The 21228-nt window shown below is 41.5% G+C and overlaps 1 protein-coding gene across 10 annotated transcripts; it reads right to left on the reverse strand.

Annotated features, from left to right (window-relative positions):
- Positions 1-15: 15 nt before the first annotated feature.
- On the reverse strand, positions 16-20672 carry pou2f1b (POU class 2 homeobox 1b). 10 transcript variants are annotated; one of them, XM_025903751.1, is made up of 15 exons: positions 20550-20672; positions 13343-13408; positions 12681-12772; positions 11893-11988; positions 10797-10970; positions 10049-10163; positions 9859-9941; positions 9513-9686; positions 9203-9344; positions 8923-9077; positions 8554-8742; positions 7939-8053; positions 7508-7841; positions 7321-7409; positions 16-6215 (listed from the first exon to the last, which is right to left on the reverse strand). In XM_025903751.1, the coding sequence occupies exons 1-15, from the start codon at positions 20593-20595 to the stop codon at positions 5944-5946; spliced, it is 2142 nt and encodes a 713-aa protein (XP_025759536.1). In that variant the 5' UTR covers positions 20596-20672; the 3' UTR covers positions 16-5943. The 10 variants fall into 10 exon arrangements, with proteins under 10 accessions (XP_025759536.1, XP_025759539.1, XP_025759538.1 ...); XM_025903754.1 differs by having other exon boundaries at positions 8554-8739; positions 8923-9068; positions 9859-9938; positions 10046-10163; XM_025903753.1 differs by having other exon boundaries at positions 8923-9068; positions 9859-9938; positions 10046-10163.
- Between the last annotated feature and the right edge of the window lie 556 nt (positions 20673-21228).

Consider the following 21228-nt stretch of genomic DNA (forward strand, 5'->3'; position numbering starts at 1 on the left):
GTACATGGTTGGAGATTTTTTTTTTTAATTTTTAAGTTATTTCTCTCTCTTGTTGAAAGCCATGGTCACTTGGGCTGTGAACTGATAATCACACACACGCACATATATATAACACACCCAAAAACATACAAAAATACTATATCTTTAACCTACCAAGAGTAAGACAGTTCTGCAATTAGTTCCATGCTGTGACAGAAAAGAGATTACAACAAACAAACGAGGAACAGACGCTTTTTCACGCAAGTTTTTTCTCAGAAATATACCAAAATATACATCTAAGCTTTGGAATTACTGAGGCTGGGACTTTAAAGCCAGTGCTGGGTTTGTCTCTTAATACACATGCTGCAGGGTGAAAGGGAGAGAGAGAGAAACCAACAGAGACACACACAGGACAGAGAGATATCTTTGGTATCTGCATTTGTCAAAAGTTAAATATTTGGATTTTTGCTTTGGGATAGCGCTTGTGAGGTCCTACAACCTCACTTGGAGTAAAGCATTAAACAAAGTGTCACTGAAGCCCTGCCGACCAGGAGGTCTGAGTCGGAGGGACACAGTCCATGCAAAGTGAAGGACCATGATGCATAGTGTCACAGCTGATCAGAGTCTGTAGTGAGGAGTCAAAGAAGAGAGCAGACGAAAGGGAGAGGAAGGAGGAGGAGAGGGAAGGGGACACAGCAGTGAGTTAGCGAACGCAGGATGTGTATTCCTGGAGACAACAACAGGGTCATGTCCTGGGACTACAGTGTACAGATGAGGAAGAGACAGACGCACTGTGAGAGGCAGGAATAGCATTTTTCGCCGCAGTCCTTGAGAGAGGAACGACGGAGGGTGGGACATCAATCCAACCAACCAAACGACAACAGCGCTCAAGACAGACAATCATACAGAGTCCTGAGCAGGTACAGTGTGCACAGGATCAACCCTCAGTGTGTATTAACAAACATCACCCAGCTATCCACCGCATCGGTTTGCGTTTGCCGGAGAAGCCCGCCCGGCCCCTGCTACCCCTCCCTTCCGATCCCCGCCCACAGGCACTGAAACCACTGCAGAGGCGACGAAGGGGGCACCGGACGCACATTCGAATGCAATTTTTTAAAAAACAACCTCTTTACATACGAATCGAGGGGCGTGCAGCCGGGATTTGATGTTGAGCAGTGAGGCGGGGATGGGCGAGAGGCGGCGTCGATCATATACAATCAAGTTAGTAAGAAGTCTTTGGTTAACGTTGGTACCACAGGGGAGCGAGAGCGGGCTGCGACGGCGAGCCATCACGTGGGAAGACGCGCACATACCTGTACCAAGCCAAGAGTGAGAAAATAAATAAAGCAAGATTGTCAAACTTAAAAAAAAAAAAAAAAAAGGGTGGAGTGGGGGGTGTCCATAGAATTCATCAAAATTCATGTTTTCATGAATGAAATCCTTCAGTGCACAAGAAATTGTGAAAGAAAAGCAGCAGATGTTTGCCCCTTTTTACACACAGATTCACCTTTTATGCCTTCTCTTGTTTACCCCTCTTTGTGAGTACTGGTATGTAGTTCGTCTCCCTCTTGTGGCGGCTCCACAACCCTTCACTAAGTACAGGTATGAACACGCTTCTCCACTGACAAGTTGGTGTATTTTAGTCTTTTTTTTATGATTTTTAAAAACATTTGTTTCATAAGTAGATTAAAGCAGGTTTCACTCAATCTTGAGTTAAAAATGAGGTATACAACAGCTCCTTTAGCCTTACTGGTGCGCCACGCAACCTTTGACATTTAGTAAAAGGAGAAAACAAACAAACAAACAAAAAAACAAAACTCTCAGCAAACCAGTGTGGTGGGTCAAAATACCGTCTGTTTGGTGCACAGCTGATCCACAAGAATCTCAGGATCACCTGAAACTGAAGCTTCACAAGCAAAGCCAGACAAGCAGACAGTTCCTGAGTCCAAGCTGACCCCAAACAAACTGAAAGCTGGCTTGGCTCTCGGCAGTGGCTTGCTTAAAGCTTGCAGTTAATTTGTAAAGACCCTCAGTCAGGAAACTACAAACAAAAAACAAAACCCCAAAACAAAACAAATAAGTCCTCTCGTCTCACCCTTCTTTTCAAAAATCAGTCTAAACACCTGCTGGAAGATGGGAAAGATGCACCAAAATGGTTTGCAGACTGTCCTCCCTGGCCTCTCTTTAAATGACACACTCACACAAACACACCTGCCTGCTGGAATTATTAGTAAAGCTTTTTCTCACAGGTATATCCTCCTACCTGTCTAAGTCGCACCTAAAAACCATAGGTAGCAACATAATCGTCCCACGCTCTAAAATGCCCAGAGTACACTGTACTGTTTCAGTGAAAACAATGCACCAGGTGAGCTCAGTGCCCATGCTCTCTCACTCTCACACACATACAGAACAACAATGCTACAATGCTCATGTCTTCTACGTAACAATAAGGCATAAATGATAATGTTAATCTTCTTTGTCAAACTAAGAAAGCCAGTGATCTTGCCCTCTCACACTATACAAAACAATTAAAGGCATAAAGTAATACATTAAAAAAAAAAAAAAAACCCAAAACAAATGATTGTTAAAGACAGCACAGCAAATCAAATCCACAACAACTCAACCAAATATATATATTTATACGTCTATTAAAAGATTAAGATCAAATGCTTCAGAGTCTCCTATTAACCACAGGACCTGTCTGCCAGGAGCGCCTGAGCGAGCCCCTCCTGTCGAACAGACGTCGCTGATGCACAGCGGGGGGTCAGCGAGTCACCCTCCAGTGAGGCATCATCTCGGGCTCCATCTCAAATTTTTTGGTCTTGACAGTTTAATAAGAAAAAATAAAGAAAACTGGGGAGATTTTTTTTTTTGGGGGGGGGGGGAGTAAGTATGATAAACACTACATTCAGTCTTGGTAACATACTGGTTCAAATATAAAATATGAATATCTTACAAGTGTTTATATATATATTTATATGTATAGAATTAAGAAAAGATCGTTTCTCTAATTCTTAAGTCTTTCCTCAGATAAATATTTCAGTAACATCCTATGGTGCCAGTGGCAACTGGTTCATGTTGTTTGCAAACCTCCAAAACTCCAAACAAGCACTGAAACACGACTGAGTTCTTCAGGGCTCTTGTGGCCTCAGAGATAAGGAAAGAAACAAAAACAAAACAAACCCCCCAAACACACCCACCAAGCTGCAAAGAGAAAGGCTTTTACTTTGGCAAGAAGGATCTCAAAATAATATTTAAACCTGGAAATACCCCATAAATAGTAGTACTAGAAAATAGCAGTAGTAGGTTGTCCTTGCAATGGTTTTTATGTATGGTTCATCAGTATAAACGCTGAATGGCAAGCCAGTCAGTAATTATACATTCTACAATGCTGTATACAGAGAAATGTCTAAAAGGTGAACCTATGTTTGAAGCGCTGCTGAGGTATATTTAGTCAAAAATAAATCAACAGAAAAGAAGCATACGAGAGGGGAACGGGGACAAATTTCACTGCTTACAGTCTGAGTGAGTTACTAATTGCTGTGTTTGTCATTTTGAAGCAGAACAATGCTACTTTTGTGTGGGGTTTAGCTGAATGTGCAGCACAGAACGGTACTTATCCCACCGCTGTGTTGGCTAAGATAAGTTTGGGGAGTTTTTAAACTAGTCCCCAGACAGATTTCGGGTGCAGCATATCGTTTCCTAGCATGCTGGTTCGAAACGGCGGAGCTGAGAGGAGGTGAAGTATTTATGGATTTACATAAGTGATCCCTCCAGCAGGGAGAGTGCGAACTACAATACCCTGATTCTCACAGGATGTAGTCGTAAAGCTATTAGAAAGCATGCAGGCGTCTTGACAGCTCAACTCCGACAGGAGTCTCAGCAGCAAGTTGTTAAAGCTAAAGTTTCTGTGATCCTTATCCAGCAGCACCAAATCACGAAAATCAGGTATTGACTGAGGAGGGACAAAAATAAAGAAATAAATTGTGGAGTTTTAAGAGAGTGAAAAGCAACTTGTGTGCTCAAGACAGGCACAGCAACTACTGAGGAAAACCACTTTGGTTCAAGCTGTTGTTTTATGGCTGAATATTAGCACAAAACCAAAATCAGATCTTTTCCATTATGCTGCAGAAAAGTCCAAAACTGCTACCACAACTGATTAGAAAGGAAAAGACGCCACTAAACGGCTCGGATTAAACCAGATTAAGCATTGGGCCGAGGCCACGGTGATTTAATTAAAAAAAATTTAAAAAGTAAAGTGGTAATAATAGAAGTAAAAAGAAACCACTTCCTCATACTCCAACCCACCAATCCCTCTCTTTTTGGTCAGTTGTGCTGCCAATTACAAATTTAAATATGAGACACTTGGTCAAATCAAACAAAATAACAAAAGAAAAGGAAAAAGAAAATGTAGTCTTTGGAAAATGATCATCAAAATATTGCATTTCTATATTCTGACTATGAAGAGATTTTTGTACTCATAAATATATTGACTAGACTAAGCTACACCGACTACACACAGCAATTATTTTAACAAATATTTTTGGTATATCTTAAAGTAGGTAAGCCAGTCGAACGACTGCAGACAAAATAAAGAGACAGAATTTCAATCCTCCCAAAACAGGCAGACTGCAGCTCATCAATCCAGTTTTTTGGTACAGATACTGTGCACAAGTAGATACGACGGTAATTCTAATAAAAAACAAAACAAAAAGAAACCAAACAACCCCCCCCCCCCCCCCTTCCCACAATACACTATCCCCATCTAGGCAAAGCCACCACACCACAGTTCAGGTTTGGTGAACATGACTAGTTCCCTCCACAAAAAAACAGACTGCAGAGCCTTGTGGATCGTGCAGCTGCTGAACTCTCAGCGTCTGCCTGAGCTGTCGACGACACACGCAAACGTCCACGTCCAAAACTTAATGTACAGTGTTCCAACGGATCACAAACCAAAACAAGTCACCCTTAGTCAGACGCAGGTCTGCAGCTCACTTTAAAGCTCTCAATGTAATGTTTTCAGTCATTTTTCTGTCAGTGTCGATAATCCACACCGAGACCGTCGTTTTACAGAGGCTCGGTGGCTACTGCACCACCACCTATGTAAAACTCAGTGTTTCCAGAAGAGAGACTCGGAGAGACACGCCGCGTCCCTCCGACCCTTAAAGCAATGATAACCTTTATATCGGCCACTTATTACTTATTTTTAAAGCCTTATAACCACGATTAAAAAGTGATAGCTAAATCTTAACTTAACATTACTCTTACAAAGATCGGAAAATGTCAAAAAATATAGACAGTAAAAGATAAAAAGGGAAAAAAAGTCTCTAAAATATAATTTGATATGATTTACAACAAGGCCTGTCAAGAAACAAAAAACCAAACGAACAAAAAAACCCAAAAAACAAAAACAAGAGATAATTAAAGAGAGCGACACACAAACCCTCATTAGTGATTATGAACATTGTGAAATTAGTAGTAAATCAATTAAGTTTGAATGTTAGAAGAGAAAAGTTTGTTTTTGGTTAGAAGAATTTCAGAGAAAATTCTGACCTGCAAAGAGGAGGATATATATATATATGTATATATGTATATGTATATACAGCTCGATGACGCCGAGGATATTTTCTCCCTGGACACTTGTCAAGGTTCAGGAGAAGCGGCAGGCCGACAACAGTGTCCATCTGGCTACTGTTTGTGTGGAAAATCAAAAAACATCCAAGAATCATAAAGAAAGAAAAAAAATAAAAGAAACCAACAGTTAAACCCACCCTTATGTTAAGTCGTTTTCTTTTTGGTGGCAGCAAAAGGATTAATCTATGGTAGATACAATGGAGAGGATGCGGGGTGGTTAGTGAAGCGCAGAGCCTATATCAGAGTACCACCCTCATCCTACATGGTGTGACAGGAGTAGTGCTTGACGTAAGAAATTGGGCGTTAATTCGAGGTGCGGCCTGACTGGCTTCACTGAGCCTTGGGGGCAGTGGTAATGGTCGAGGCTTGCACAGGCACAGCAGCCGTGCTGGCTTGATGATGACCGTCGGCAGTGACCTGAAGCCCTCCCGCGCCGGTCGACACCAGGCTGACGGGGTTGCTGGTGAGCAGCGACAGGTTCTGGGGGTTCAGGAAGAGCGGCGTGGTCACCAGGTTGGGGGTGTTACCAGCAGAAGTGTTGGCGAACAGCAGGTTACTGCCATCCAGAGAGGTGATGGGGATTGTGCCGCTCGATGCCAGTGCTGTGGAGAAGTGAAAGAAATGGTGTAAAGGTAAGAAAGGTGCACAGGTTCACCAAATGAGGAGAAGAAGCATTTCCATCATCATTTTTTTTGAGACTGCACGATAAATTGTTTAATTTGCAGAAGTAATTTTCTCTCAGCAGGATAAAACCTTGTGGGTGTGGCTTAAATGAATCTGTTCTTTTTATGCAAATGAGTCATGTCCTCATTAAGTGTTTGCTTTCATTACACTAATTATAGAAATAATGGGCTGTCTTATTGCCCTTACTTTTTCTAATCATCCTTTCAATCATTTATATACTCCAACTTGTATTCATTGAGTCATTCCTTCTGCTAAATTGAGTCTAATTTGGTCTTGGTGTTAAGATGGTCCCCCAGGCAGATCACCATTAAAAATATTTGTTAAAGAAAACAAAATAATATAAATTTTAAACTATTGCAATTTAAAAAGAAACAAAAGAAATAAACTTCTGACAGTGAGTGTGAACATTGCTTTGTCATCACTTCCTGTCACACCCTCAATGACCTCAAACTAATATTTAAAATAAACAAGTGACTTAATTTAAATAACTGTTGTATTAAGCCGGCACCGCAATCATCCACAAACCCTGATTTCAAACATCTTGAAACATTTGGCGAATCACAACAAAAACAAAAATATGACCATGATGACCCAGGGACTTCTAAGCAGCTAGCAATTGTTCTCATTCCCAGATGTTTACAGACTATTAAGAAAAGACGCTAATCAGTAGCAAACATGGCCCTCTACCATCTTTATTGAGAAGTGTTGCTGCCATTAAAATTCAAAAGGATCAAAAAATTTTCTTAAAAATTGTACATTTATTCAGTTTAAACATTTTATGTGCTTTTCTATATTATGTTTTGAATTTTTAAAAAGTGGGTTTATGAGATTTGTAAATCACTGTATTCAGTTTTATTTTACATTTTACAAAGCTCAAAGATATTTTTGGACGTGGGGTTGTACTTTAAAAACCAGTCCTTATTTGCAGGTCCTGGAACCCTATAATCACAAAACTATTTGCAATTCTGATTAGAAACTGTGCACAGACATAATTCAATGACTTTTCATGTAACAAGTGCCCACCTTGAATGGTAGCCAGAGTGCTGTTGCTCATGAGAGCAGGGCTCAGTGCACTGCCCAGGCCGCCAGGAGCCAGACTGAGGAGGGCACCCCTGGACACACAAAGAAGATCATGTAGTATAACAAAAACAACACCTCAACAATTGGTTGACTTTCACAAAGATGTTATATGAACACGGCTCATGCTAACCCTTGAGTAAACTGCGAAGATGCCATCAGTGCTGGGTTGAGCCCCGCAGCAGCAGCCATAGCTGCAAAACTGGCACTGGGTAGCGAGGCGGCCCCCTGTAGCGCGGCAGAAAGCCCCGGAGCTGCCACCATCACCTGACCCGTCCCTAAACTGGTAGCTATGGATGAAGGCGCCTGGGTGAAAATGGTTTGAGCCTGCGTGCCAGCTTTGCTCTCCGTGGTCGTGGACTGATTACTCGTCTGGGACGTGCTTAAAGACGGAGAGCTTGTTGCCGTGGAAACCACAGGCGCAGTTGAGATGACAGATGCAGTGTTTGTGGCTCCAACTGCCGTGCCTTGTTGAAGACAGAAAAAGAAATTAAAGTGAATTTGTAACCAACATCTACCACTGGGTATACACGCATGCACAAAGTGAATAGTGCACACACATACCTGTGAAAGACAAATTGGCGATGCTGGTGTTGGTGAGAGGCATCACTGGGTTTACAGTCAGAGTGGTGGGTGTGGTAATAGTTGGGCTGCTATCAAGGCTTGCTGTGCTGGCCACCTGGGCAAAAGAAGGAGAATTGGAGGATTTAAATACAATTCGAAACACAAATTGGTTGACATTCTTATATTCTAGCTGAGCCCACAGAACATATAAGGACTTGGCATGTAATCAGAGACAGTACATATAAAAAGATGGATGATCCCAAAATTAGATTTAACAAAAGGTGGATCAGAGAAACAGGACAATTCTAAAATCATACTGCATTTTTCTAACTACAAATGGGTTTAAAATTTGCAATATGGACATTATTTTGTGTTATGCATGACGTGCATCTAGGGAATAAATAAGTTATGAGCATAAACTTATTAGACAAATATTTACTGAGGTTCTTTTCCTGTAGAGTTCTACAGAGGACAAGAGACAGAATGAAGGCTTATGGTACTTCTACAATGACTTTTCAGACCCAGATGCATCATCCATATTTTACATGAAGTCTCCTATTGTGATCCACATATAAACACAGTGCTGAGAATCCCTTTGGTGAGTGGCAGTCTTACCAAAGGGCTGCTGGGGGTGAAGATAGATTTGATAGGGGTGTTGCCTCCTCCACTGTTGCCACTACTGGGAGGATTAATCCTCTTCTCTTTCTGTCGTCGATTGCAGAACCAGACCCGAATCACCTCCTTCTCCATGTTGAGCTGGTCAGCGATCATGGTGATCTCTTCAGAGGTAGGTTTTTGGTTCTGCTTGAAGAGGGCAAAGAAGCCAGGGATTCCCTGTCAGCACTGAGGAAACTGCTGTACTGTGGTTTTTCTACCATTAAGGGAGACTAAAAGTGTATAATGTGATCATCTCAGATACTTTACTGAATAACCAAACTTTTCCTTATATAATCAATATGGAGTTCCGAAGTGTGTGTTTCTCACCTCCAGAAAGCTCTTTTCTAAGGCCACTCGAATGTTGGTCTCAATACTGGTTCTTTTCTTCCGTCTGCGGTTGATTCCCTCTATGCCCATGCCCTGGGAACCCAGGGCACTGGGGCTCGACAGGGACTGGTCAGATGTCAGGTTCTCTGCACAAACAGCATTGACACAAAGAAAAGGAAGGGAGGTAAAGACAAGGTATGCATACACAACCCACCCACAAGCACCAATGTGAGAAAACAAGAGTGATCAGCTGCACAGTCAGGTGGGGTCAGAGACAAACCTGCATCATTGAGCCACTTCTCCAGCAATGGCTTGAGTTTGCACATGTTTTTAAAGCTCAGATTCAAGGCCTCAAAGCGAGAAATAGTAGTTTGGCTAAAGTCGTTTCCGTACAGCTTCCCCATGGCCAGGCCAACATCCCCCTGTGAGAAGGAGAGATTTACCTGTGAGCTATTTATAGTGGTATAATATTACATGAACAAAGATCTGAATATGAAAACAGCCATGTGTTTGCAGTTTAAAGAAATGCCCACAATGGCAAGTCAAAATATGACTGAACTTATGGGGATCTACTGAATCTCAGCACACACCTGCGTAAAGCCCAGTTTGATACGTCTCTGTTTAAAAGTCTTGGCAAACTGCTCCAGCTCCTCAAGGTCACTAGGTTCCTCCAGAGTGGGAGTATCCAACCGTTTGGGTGGCGTCTGACTGTGTGGGAGGGACTGAATAGGTGTGGTTGCTGTTGTGCGGGTTGGGGTTGCAGGCTGGAAAGAGGAGAAATATAGCAAATGTGACTGTTTTGTAGGTTTAAAAAGAGTTAAAAATAAATTACTGAGAATAAATCATGCTTGTAAAGCTGTCAAATTTAAGCACTACCAGTGTATCTGAAGACTATTTTAAAGCTAGTTTAAAAGATGTACTTGCATCATTACCAACCTGAGTTGCAAGGGTGATGCTTGGTTGAGTCGGCAGGAGGTTAGGTTGGCTTTGAGGTAGTTGAGTTAGAAGACTCATGCCTGAAGTGGGGATGATGGATGGAAAGGAAAGATTAAGCAAAAGCTTCGATACCCATACTTGGAATGCATCTCTCCTTGTAATTCTGCAGCACAACAGGTCAACCTACCCTGTTGGGCCTGCGGCGCCTGTGAGATAATGAACTGAGGCTGCAGTGGCGTGGCGATATGGTGGCCAGGCTGAACCAGGACAAACTGGGGCAGACTTAGATTCTGCTGTTGTAAAGACTGCAAAAAATATGAAAATAACCATCTAATTGCTTGATTGCTCATAATCCTAAAGACTTTGATAGAACTTTGTTTCATGAAAAATTGTCCCACAATGTCTACATTTATTCTAATCATGTGTAATTTGGTACAACCTCTAGTTTTCTATTGCTCTGACAGGGTAGCAAACAAATATGTATTAAGCTATGTGTAATGCGTCTCCATATATTTATAAGTGTAGGAGTTGCATTATTAAAGTGCAGTCCTCAACTACTTTGATGAATAAATGTCCTTGCCAAAGCCATTACCACAGATGTTGAGGACTATTTTGTTTGTAACAGTTCATTTTGTCTAAGAGAGAAAGCTCGAGTCATTTAGGACATTTACATGTTTTCCTCATTCTTTAGCTGCCTTGTTTGCTCCCAGAAAAGCAGTTTCAAATAATCCAATATGGCCTTCATACCGTTTGAAAAACCATAGTGACATTTTAATTCACCACAGACTTTTCATGTCTATTGTTTGTATGTGGAAAGATGTTCAGCTTTACTTTTTTTTTTTAATGTGTTGTTTAGGGTTACAAGCTTGCAAACACTTTATGGTACAACATTTTTCAGAGCTTACAAGAACTCTGGTGCATAGGGGATTGAGCCTTACAGGGGCAATCTGGATGGGCTGTGACAGGGGCAGCTGGGTAATTGGTGTGGCTGCAGAGGCTGAGATGTTGTCCCCGGTGGTGCTGTTCTGCTGGTTGGCAGAATGCTGCACGGCAGCAGCCAGGAGCTGCACTTGGGCCTGCTGGAGAAACAGCTGCTGCTGCATTGGGCTCAACTGAGGCAGACAGGAGGAAAACAGAGAGACACATAAGTGTTAATACAAGTAACTTATGGTCATCAAATAAGTTAGTAAGTAGGTCAGTGTTGTCACTATTCTTTGCTTTGATAGCCTTCCAAAGCTAGTACAATACTGCAGTGAAATATTAGAGAAATCCAATTCATGTGTGCATTTTAACTTTGCATAATATTACTCACAAGAGTCTTGATATATTGGTTTTTCATCATTGCGTATGATAAGACAGGCACTTTAAATACCCATGCCTTGGTCTGGCTTTATGAACAGCAGCAGGTTGATTGGATTGTTTGATGCATTTGCCAACAATTGTTTTATTGTTTCGGTGGCTGCTCCAGTTCACTGAACTAGACCACAGCTCTGTCTATTCTAATTATACCGACTTGTGTTCATACACCTTTAAAAATGATACTGAAACTGTTTTTTTTTTTTAAATTATCATTTTAAATTTACCATGTCAAACTAGTGACTGTTTATGAAAACTAATCTACAGTATTGCACTTAGCTTTTAACAGAGGTATCAAAGTTATACTGAATAATGTGGCAACACACATATGGTCCTCCACAGGCGGATGGAGACTCATGCAGCTGAGCCAGGCACAAGTGCAAATGAGCATGTTGATGTCATGTTCAAACTCAAATCCACATGCTGAGTAAACATTCAATCCTACATCGCACTGCAGCTGCATTCAACCATCCCTGGGCCATGGCTGGATATGAAATGTGTCATGTGGCTGGTTTAATGGCGAGTGCAGAGACACAAAGACTATGTCTAACCACAGGGATGAACAGGCAGACAGGCAGAGAAGACGCCAGCTTCAGCCAAGTCATCGTTTCGTCACCCAGCTGTGATCAACCGTGTGGGGGTGTCACCCCAAGATACACAACCAGGGTTTTAACTTACTCCAGCAATCTGTCCCCCGGCCAACATTAGCTGGGTTTGAGGCAATACGCTCTGCTGGACGGAGGTCGGAAGAGAACCCGAGTCTTCCGACTTTGACTAGTGGGGGTGAAGCAGAGGGGGGGAGGCTTAGACGAGATCTTCTGAGTTTTAACTTCATGTCATTGTAGCCAACATGAAATTAATTAAAAGCAATTTCAATGAATATTCAATTCAGACATTAAGCACCGCTAAAAAAAGCAAAAAAAAAAAAAGCATACAAGTGAAAACAATGAAACGTTATATTTCCATGCTACCTGAGTGGCTTTCTTTGAATGAGTCTTTGGTCTTTAAACGCGGAGAGGAATTTGAATTAGAAAGGCAGCGATAAAGTGGGTATTTAAATTGTGCTGCAGCCTTCAGAGACAAGAAAAGTGAAGTGAAGGGAGGGAGAGTTGAGATGCTAATTAAAATAACTGTTATGCAGTGCATGTAAATTCTGCATAGATTTGCATATTCTCGGCCATCTGTTTCCGAGCAACCACAGAGCAGCTAATTAGCATACAGGGTTGATTAATCTGCCTTGTTGCCAGGCGACACTGGGAGAGCCTGGCTCATTTAAATGAACTCTTTCTGCTTGTGCATGTTTGAGTGAAGATGAGCATACCTCTGTTCAAACTTCACACCTCATTTTCGAGGCTACAACAAATGTGTGACATTACACCAAAACCAAACGTGCTCCCACCACAAAAACAGGAAAACAAAAAGTTACTTAAAAGGTCAAGTATGCAGTGTTGTACACAGTGTGGTACCTGTTGGAGGAGGGCTTGTGCATGTGCATTAGTGATTGCACTTGTGGTGGGCACCGTCTGCCTCTGAAAATCCAACCCATTGGTTTGAATACCTGAGAAAAGAAAATTAGAATTTATGCCACGTGCTGTTTGACACAACGTATGCCGCAAAAAAAACAACAACAACAAAAAACAAATACAAAAAAAGAAAAGAAAAAGAAGAAAATCACTGACAAGAGAAAAAGAATAAATTTTCAAATACGAGGAAAAACTCTAAAAACTGTACTGGCTAACAAAATTATATATTTTAAGAGCATAAACAAACAATACCGTCAACAACATCAATTAATGTGTCATTACCCAGCAGGAGTACAAAGCTGTGCAATGAATCTGGATCTTCACTCTAAACGTGTAATATTCAGACAATGCACTGTGAGGTAAATGCCTCATATGACAAAGAGAGCTGCTTGCAAGCATTTTTGGAAAGCTGCCATCTATGTTTTCAAAATGAGATCCTACAAAGAGAAACAGCAGGGGGGGTTTTCTGTGATTTGAGCTGCTAAAATGTCCAAAAAAAATTGCTGGCTATGACTCTGAAACCTGTTGAATGAGGTGGTAAAACTAAACACATTCTGATTTAAAAATGAAGATAACGGGAGAAAAAAAAGCTGGAGATCACTCACCGGTGTTCCCGTCACCACTCTCCATTGCACATTTAGTAGTTTCTGACTGATTATTCACTTTAGCATCTGAAAGAGCCAGACAGAGACATGCTCACAGGCACTGCCGCCAAACAGAAGAACCTATTCTCTGATTTCAGGCGTACTTTCACTTTTGTCATCTGAGTACAACCATCACTGCATGTCAGGATATTCTTAATGAACAATAGCATTTCAGTCCTATTCATCATTTAAAGCAGCAAGCACTGAACAATACTAATCTCCAACAAACTACATTAGAAAGAAAAAAAAACAACAACAAAAAAACAAAATCCCAGCAGCAGATTCATGAGGTCTTAATGCAACATAACCACACAATGACATCGACCACCAGTGCAGTCCAGGTGAGCTCCGTTACAACCTCATCAAAAACTCACCCGCTCTTGCTCCACCTGCGTTTTCCAGCATGGCTGCTGAACCTATCAAGTAAAACTGCCTTGGCCGGGCAAGCCCACCGACAGGGTGTCCGGCGCTCTCCCTCTCCTCCTCCTCCCTCTCTTCACTCTCCACTGGTCAGCAGTGAGCAGAGTTCAATACAACCAGAGTTACACACAGACACAGTGGCAGTGTCCACCGCACGGTTCACTGAGCAACACTGGGATACGCGCACTGAGAGAGCCAACGGGGTTTAGGCAAACAGCTCTCCGTGCCTTTCCCTGCTTGCGCTTTTCTTTTCGTATAGCTCTGCCCCTTTTTCTCTTTTACTGTGCCTACTGTGCACTCCCTCTCTCCTGCTCCCCCTCTCCCGTGTGCCAAGATTGTCTGTACTTCTGAAAAAGTTCGCCCTCTCCCTCTCTTGCTGGAATGAAACAAACGACAAGTGCAGCTGGCGGCCTCCTCCAACTCTGCCCCCCCCCTCCTCCTCCTCCTCCTCCTCCAACTCTATAATGAAGCATAATCAGTATTCAGCTGATTAAAGCCGTATGCAAATCTTCCCCTGCCTCGTTAGCAATGCAAGGCTTTGAAGTCCTGCGAGCAACGCATTTCACACCGGGCTCTGAAAGCTTTCTGCATAATTTAAACCCCTATAAATATTTATCAGCTCATTAGCATATTAATTGGATGGCTTTTGGAGGACGATAAAAAACAGGGGAATAAGGACGATAGAGAGGAGAAGGAGAAAAAAAAAAGTGCTCAAACTAGCACTTGGCGCAGCAGAGAGAGGGGAGGCAGCAGCACAACACCAATTACTGTGCGAGTGCAGGCCTAAAAAGTAATTAGCTAAGAGCAGGTAAAGGGCTGAAGATATCCCAGAATGCACCATGAGGTCTGTCAGCAGTGGTCTGGGTATGTTAGCAAGGTGGACTGCATTAATAGAACTTCTACGACTGCTCGCTCAGAACATCTCCAGCAGTCATGGAGACTCGGCCCAATTGCTAAAGGTGGGGGGGTATGGGCACAAGAGGGGGGGAGCTCGCTCAATCGGAAATAAATAACTTCACATTAATCCACCACAAGCCTGTCATTACTGCTAGACCCCCTGTGGCTAAGGCATTCCACAGCGAGCGGCTACAGAAAGTGGGTGGCGGGCTGTTGCTGTGTACGTTTATGTTGTACTTGGGGATTAGCATATTTAAATTAGCTTTACATTCCAATAGTATTCCCTTTTGAAGCCCTTTTAAATTCATTTCCAACAAGCGCCGAGTGCTAATACAGCAGGGAAGCGGCTCGGTTACGGTGCTGCACTGGTGTCCAGCGAGTCATAGCGACTGGACTGGAATGCATGGCTGTATTGTGGTCTAGAAGGGAAGGGGCTTACCAACTAAATCCACAACAACTGCTCCTGGCTAAAGCTCTAATCAACTTCTTCACTTATCCTCCTGCCTGACGAAAGGCATTTACATACTAGCTGACCAGGGGAAACAATGCCAAGAAGGCCCCAGTGGCTTTAACAAAGTACATACTGGAAAACAAACACACCTTTGTCAGCACAAGCAAGCCTTCACTCACCAAGGTATAATGGCAGCCATCTCTAAACTGCAGATAGCCAGAGACCCTGGAGATTTTTTTTGTCTGACATACCCCAAATAGCTCCAAACACAACCATTTCATAGTATAATGTATATTTTAACTGAGGAGCAAATGGATGTTGTTCATTAGAGTCACCACTAAGATTTAGTTTCATTATCATTTAATCTGCCAATTATTTTTATTCCCAAAGCTCAAGATGATATCTTCAAAATGTCTGATTTTGACCAAGGATTCAACACCCAAAACTAAGAGGTTTACTGTAACTTAAATCCAAACAAATGAGAATCTTCAACCGATGAATATTCAACAGCTTTTGTTAAAAATTCCCACCACAACCATTTGGAGTAGAAAGAGCCAAAAATGTTACCATTTTATATATTTTTCACACACACACTGGAGCCCTGAACTCTTCTAGATGTTAGTTTGCAAATGTCAGACACAGATTAGACATCGAGGTGAGGAAAGTCCAGGTAACAGTCACAGCTTGCGAGCAGTCATACTGTGCCTTGCCTAAACCACACGGACAACCCGAACACTAAAAGAGATACCCCAGCTCTCTTCTTGTGCATCTCAGGACTTTTAAAGAAATTCAGAGAACACTGCTTACTGCTGCTAATCTGCTTGTGCCATCTTGTAGTTGGTAGCAAATAGATCATCTAAATAAGAGTGTACCCTTTATTTAAGAAAAGAAATAAATGCTCAGCAAACTAACCAGACTCTACTCCTCTTTCTGACTGTCCTCGACTCTCTGTCCAGCTCTACCCTCTGTGTTGCCTCTGACTGATGACACTATTATGAAACATTTCTATATGAAATCTGGTGTTTTTTTAATTTAACTTTATCTGTCATTATTAATATACATAATGACAGATGTCATTAGGTACTGGACTTGTAACAAACCAAACTGCTTGAAACTTTGTCAAGAATTTTGTAAATTGTGATAACTTTATGAATAGACTTCCTAACATATAAGCATTAGGAGACATAACTGTTATGTTCCATTATGGGCAGAAATTCTAGTGGTACAATTAAGAAGGCAAGTAAAAGCTGTGTAGTATATCCTTTGGTGTAATTGCAATTCTATTATTTGCATGAATGCTTTCAAGGCACATTTTTATAATAATTACAAACACAAACATATTTGTTTAGTTCACAACTCTAGGGACAACTGTTTTTAAAAAGAGTCAAGCTCCAGAAACACTGCTTGACCTTATATTCTTCTCTATGCACCCTGGAATGGGGAAAATTTTTGTCAGAAACTTCTGCTCTGTTTTGACAACCCCAGGAACTGGGGTCTAGACCCCTCAGTCCTCCACTGTTGTTATTATGCTCACAAAGCCTCAGACCACACCAATAGCCTTCATTTATATGCTTCTAGAAAGTATACCTAGACTTCTGTGTACTGACATCCAGTGTTGAGCCCCCATACAATAGATTTTAGCCTGACTCAAGCCTATTGTTTGCTAAGGCAGTTATGGGAAATGTCACACTAGCGTGCAAAGTCTCAAAGAGGCCATCCCAACAAAGTGCACATGAGAGGTTAAGAAATAAGTCTTCTGTTCTTGACTTAATGCAACCAAATGAGAAAACAAAGGAGAAGTAGAGACAGTTATCAGCAGTGCACGCCAACACATGTACAGCTACTTGGTTGAATGGGTTTGCAAAACCTTGCTGTGGAACAATGCTTTATACAAATACTCTGCAAAGAGAATTCTAAATAGCTATCTCATTAGTGCGGTAATATGGGATGGCTGGCTGAATACTGCAGAGCCGTTAATGTGAGCGGAGAGATTCAACTTGAGACAGAGCGAAACTTAATTAGCACATCCACATTCTGTCCTGCTACCTATATCCTTCATCTTAAATATAAAATACATCCAGACCACTTTTCCACATCTGGATCAGTCTTAAGTACTTAGACTGTTTTGGAACAGTCTGGTGTACGGTCACGACAGATAATCATTCAGTTTGAGGCAATTAAAACTAGGCAAAAAGCCTTGTGGTTTAATGCAGCATCAAAATGAATACCCAAACAATTCAAAATCGCTTTTAATACCAGTCAGTGTATTAAACCCAAACAGTCTGACAACAGAGGGTCGAAGCAGCAACAGTGGACTGAGCTCACAAATGAGCCAAACACTGGAAGCAGTGTAATTTGATGAACAGTAATGGGGCTAACATCACTGCAAGCTACTGTGGTATCTCTCTAGGGTGGTCATTAGCCAACTGTCTATAGGCTAGGTGGGAAATTCAATCTAACCAAATTAAAGTGAAGTTTCTCAGGGACAACAACTCAGCTACTTCAAATGGGCACGTACAGAGGTTAGCCACATGAACCAGTACTACAGTCTGAATTCAGACACACATTCACCACTTAGGAAAACAGCACATGCATGAACATTTGATTATTAATGTGTTGTGTGTTTTACTTTTGTCTAATAGGAAAACAGTGCAGCCTTTTTCCTTTAAAAAAAAAAAAAAATGTATCCAGCTTCCTGACTGTTGACTCAAGCCAACATTTTAATCTCATCTATTTAAAGGACGGGCATTATTGCAACGATATTTCAGTCTGGATATTTTCAGACAAAAGGCCTCTGTTTTCTTAACGTGCCTTGCATTATATCGTGTTTGCAGCATTTAAAAAAAAGTTCTAATGAAATACAAATGTTTACTAGTACTAGTGATCTTAATTATGTTAAGCACATGACAGTCATCATCAGGAACAATGTGACTACTTCCAAATCTTCAGCATATAGAGTCTGATTTAATCTTCCAAATTAGTGTGTTGTTTGTCTTAAAAAGCCTCCGTTTTTACACATAAAGACCAGCTGGAAACATCTGCTTTACCTTGCTGCACTGTTTAATAAGGAATTGCTGTCTTTACCAGAGATCACTAAAAACAAAACAAGTAGTTACAACCCTGAGGACACAAAAGAGCTCTTTTTTTGGTTATAATTTTCCTCCATTAAAAAAAAAAAAAAGTCGTCTGACTGGAGCTTTCATGGAGGCCTTCTCAGTACTTTGAGATGGCATGTCCTGAATTTATTACGGCAAATGATGCATTATTCATAACAACTGTGTTTACATCAATGAATATTCATGATGGAACTACAAGGCTGGAATGAGGGTGGAACTGTAAAACTGATTAAATGAGAAAAGTAGACTGAGTGTGAGGAAGACAGAATTACTTCTCGCATGTTCTTAAGTGCCCAAGTTTAATATGCAAGATTTTTTTTTTTTTTTTTTAAATGCAATCTAAGCCAATTCCAGACAGTCGAAATGCTAACAGACACATTAGAATGTAACACTTTGAGCATTATTTTGAATATTAAACCATTTATGGCCTTTCTTCTCAAACAATCTATATCTTTTAGATTCATAACTGTCTTGCAATATATAAGGACACTGCCTGTAATGCCTGTGTGCGCATAAAGTTGCTAACAATGTGGGCAAAGTTTGAAATGAGTGTATCTACATCGGAAAGAATTCAATCTTATTCAAGAATCCTTAACAAAAAAAGCAAACCCAAACCTTGTTTTAACTTGCTAAGAGACATTAATACGTTCCTCTGTAATTATAAGATAATGAGTCGGTTACACCACTTAAAAAAAAGAAGAAGAAAAGAAAAAAACTCAAGGACACACAAACACACCTGATGTGTCACACAATGGCTTTTCTGGCGCATTTTCTGAAATATAAAAAGTTGAACAGCAAAGATAATTACCTGCTCTTTACTGTTACTACAACAGACCTCAGACACGCTTCTTTAAAACAAACTAAACAGCAAGCTCAGCTACATGGACTAAAGGAGAAAAAAAGTGCCATCAAGCTGTGTCTTGCCCGGCCATGAAAGCAGCAGAGTGAATAATAAGAATGCCCTGCCTGTTATTACTGTGGCCTTCCGGAAGTGGGCCTCACCACCCCTCCCTGTGCCTAGGGGTGGCGGGTAGGGGATACACAGGTACAATCTTTGAATTCAGCCCAAAAACTCCAGCAACAAACACGCATGACGCGTACAAGCCCGGTTCTCAAAACCGTTACGTCAGGCGCAATTAAAAGCTGCACAAATAAATTATACATTGTAATGAGATGGATTAGTTCGCCTGGCAGACCAGGACCAACCCGATGCCAGACTACTCCCACCTCAAGTTTAAAATAATAATAATTTAAAAAAGTGCTCGACCCAACTTTCGAACTGTTTAACTTCCGAAACAAATATGTCAAACACATTCATCTCAACATCTCACTATATATGTATCTGACCTAAACTTAAAAAAATAACAAATAAAATCGCCGTGTACGTAAAGTTAGCCGATAAACGGCTGGCAAGTTGTAGCCAGTTAGCCGCTCGGAGGACAGCCGTATTCAAATGAAACACGGGAGGCCTCATTTGAAAAGTCATTCGGCGTCGTGACACGGTGTTGTGTTGACATGCATTTATTGTGTGCTCCTCGTCGACTGCTGTAACGCGCTGAACTCCGCACAGTGTGGCTCAGGCAGGCAGGCCCCGCATGAATAACACAACAGGCTCTGCCGTGGCTCCGCTGCGCCGAGCACACAAAAGGCTGGGGCAAAACGCTCCGCTATAAAAATCACGTCGAGCACAAGCACTCCGAGCTGACTCCGTGTGTCTTTAACAAAGGGAAGGTCTGCTACAGTTTGATTAAATAACACCCTCCTCCCTTATAAACGACCCTTTGAAAACATACGAGCGCAGCCGCTGCCCGACTCGGCTAAAATGAATATGCAAACCCGTTTCAAAAGCTTCGGTGTGTGCATCAACACAAAGCCAAGCGCTAGCACGGCAGCTAACGCTAGCCAGCTAGCATAATCATTTCAATCAAACAGCGTTCGTGAAAGGTCTAAATATGTCATACATGAACCAGAGCCACGATGGCGATTACTAATAAAATATGCTAAATTGTATTTGTCGACAGAGGTATGAATATGTAGCGGCGTACAGCCGTCTAATCACACAAAGGGGGGGAGGCATGTTTCCATGTAATTTGCCGTCGCACTGCAAAGGCTCGTTTCCTCCTCTGTCAAATTACAGTTGGCTAGCTGTGTGTAAACTAAAGCAGCGCCTAATATCGCCCTTATCTGCTAATCAATCTGCATTTCATCAGTATACCGTTATCATAAATTGTGAGTAACACAGTTTGAATATGAGTATGAATATGTAAAATGCTGTAATCATTACCTGCTCCTGAACTCTCATCTTGACTCGCTGCTCCTCCGTCCGCCATTTTGAATATTTAACCCGAAATCCCAGCCCTGACACACACTCACACTCGCACATATACACATACACAAATGCACGTGCACGTTTTCATGGATTCCCGCATGCGCTCAGGGACCTGGTCTGAGGATAGTGGAGCGTGTTGTGAGCTGTGGCTTATTTACATACTTAAACAGGCATCTTGTTTTCTTTACACAATAATTTTTGAATTGAACAGGCCATGGGCGGATCACCCAGCGGACCTGCGCAGTATTATCGCGGAAAACACTATCAACACTAGCCCTGAAAATTGCCCAGAGCCATTTATGCTGGTTTGACTCACCACTTAAAAGTCAAATAAAACAAAATATACCCCGAGGAATTTAGAAAAATGCGTAATGTGTGACAACCACAGTCATCTTAATCTATGACTCAGACTATTTCACAGAAATACCAGGAGAAATATTGTATTGCTATTTACTGGGGATTTATGAACTTGTATTGATGCTTTGTCTGCATGTGTTGCAGCAAAACATTGATTAGACCATCTTATTTCAAAAACATATACAAAGCATGAAGCAACAGAAGAACAATGATTGTATTGCTTTGTTGTCATGCGTGCCCTGATAATGATGTTTAATGTTCATATAGTCTTATTCGA

This window comes from Oreochromis niloticus, linkage group LG16 (genome assembly GCF_001858045.2).
Source record: "Oreochromis niloticus isolate F11D_XX linkage group LG16, O_niloticus_UMD_NMBU, whole genome shotgun sequence".
Classification (NCBI taxonomy): Eukaryota; Metazoa; Chordata; class Actinopteri; order Cichliformes; family Cichlidae; genus Oreochromis; species Oreochromis niloticus.

What these genes read in the sequence shown, in the direction of transcription:
- pou2f1b (XM_025903751.1), bottom strand. Translation starts at nt 20,595, where the DNA reads ATGGCGGACGGAGGAGCAGCGAGTCAAGATGAGAGTTCAGGAGCAG. An exon ending in AGCCCATCCAGATTGCCCCT is followed by an intron (nt 10,164 to 10,796) that starts GTAAGGCTCAAT and finishes TATTTTTTGCAG; the next exon opens with TCTTTACAACAGCAGAATCT. An exon ending in TAGAAAAGAGCTTTCTGGAG is followed by an intron (nt 8,743 to 8,922) that starts GTGAGAAACACA and finishes GCCCTCTTCAAG; the next exon opens with CAGAACCAAAAACCTACCTC.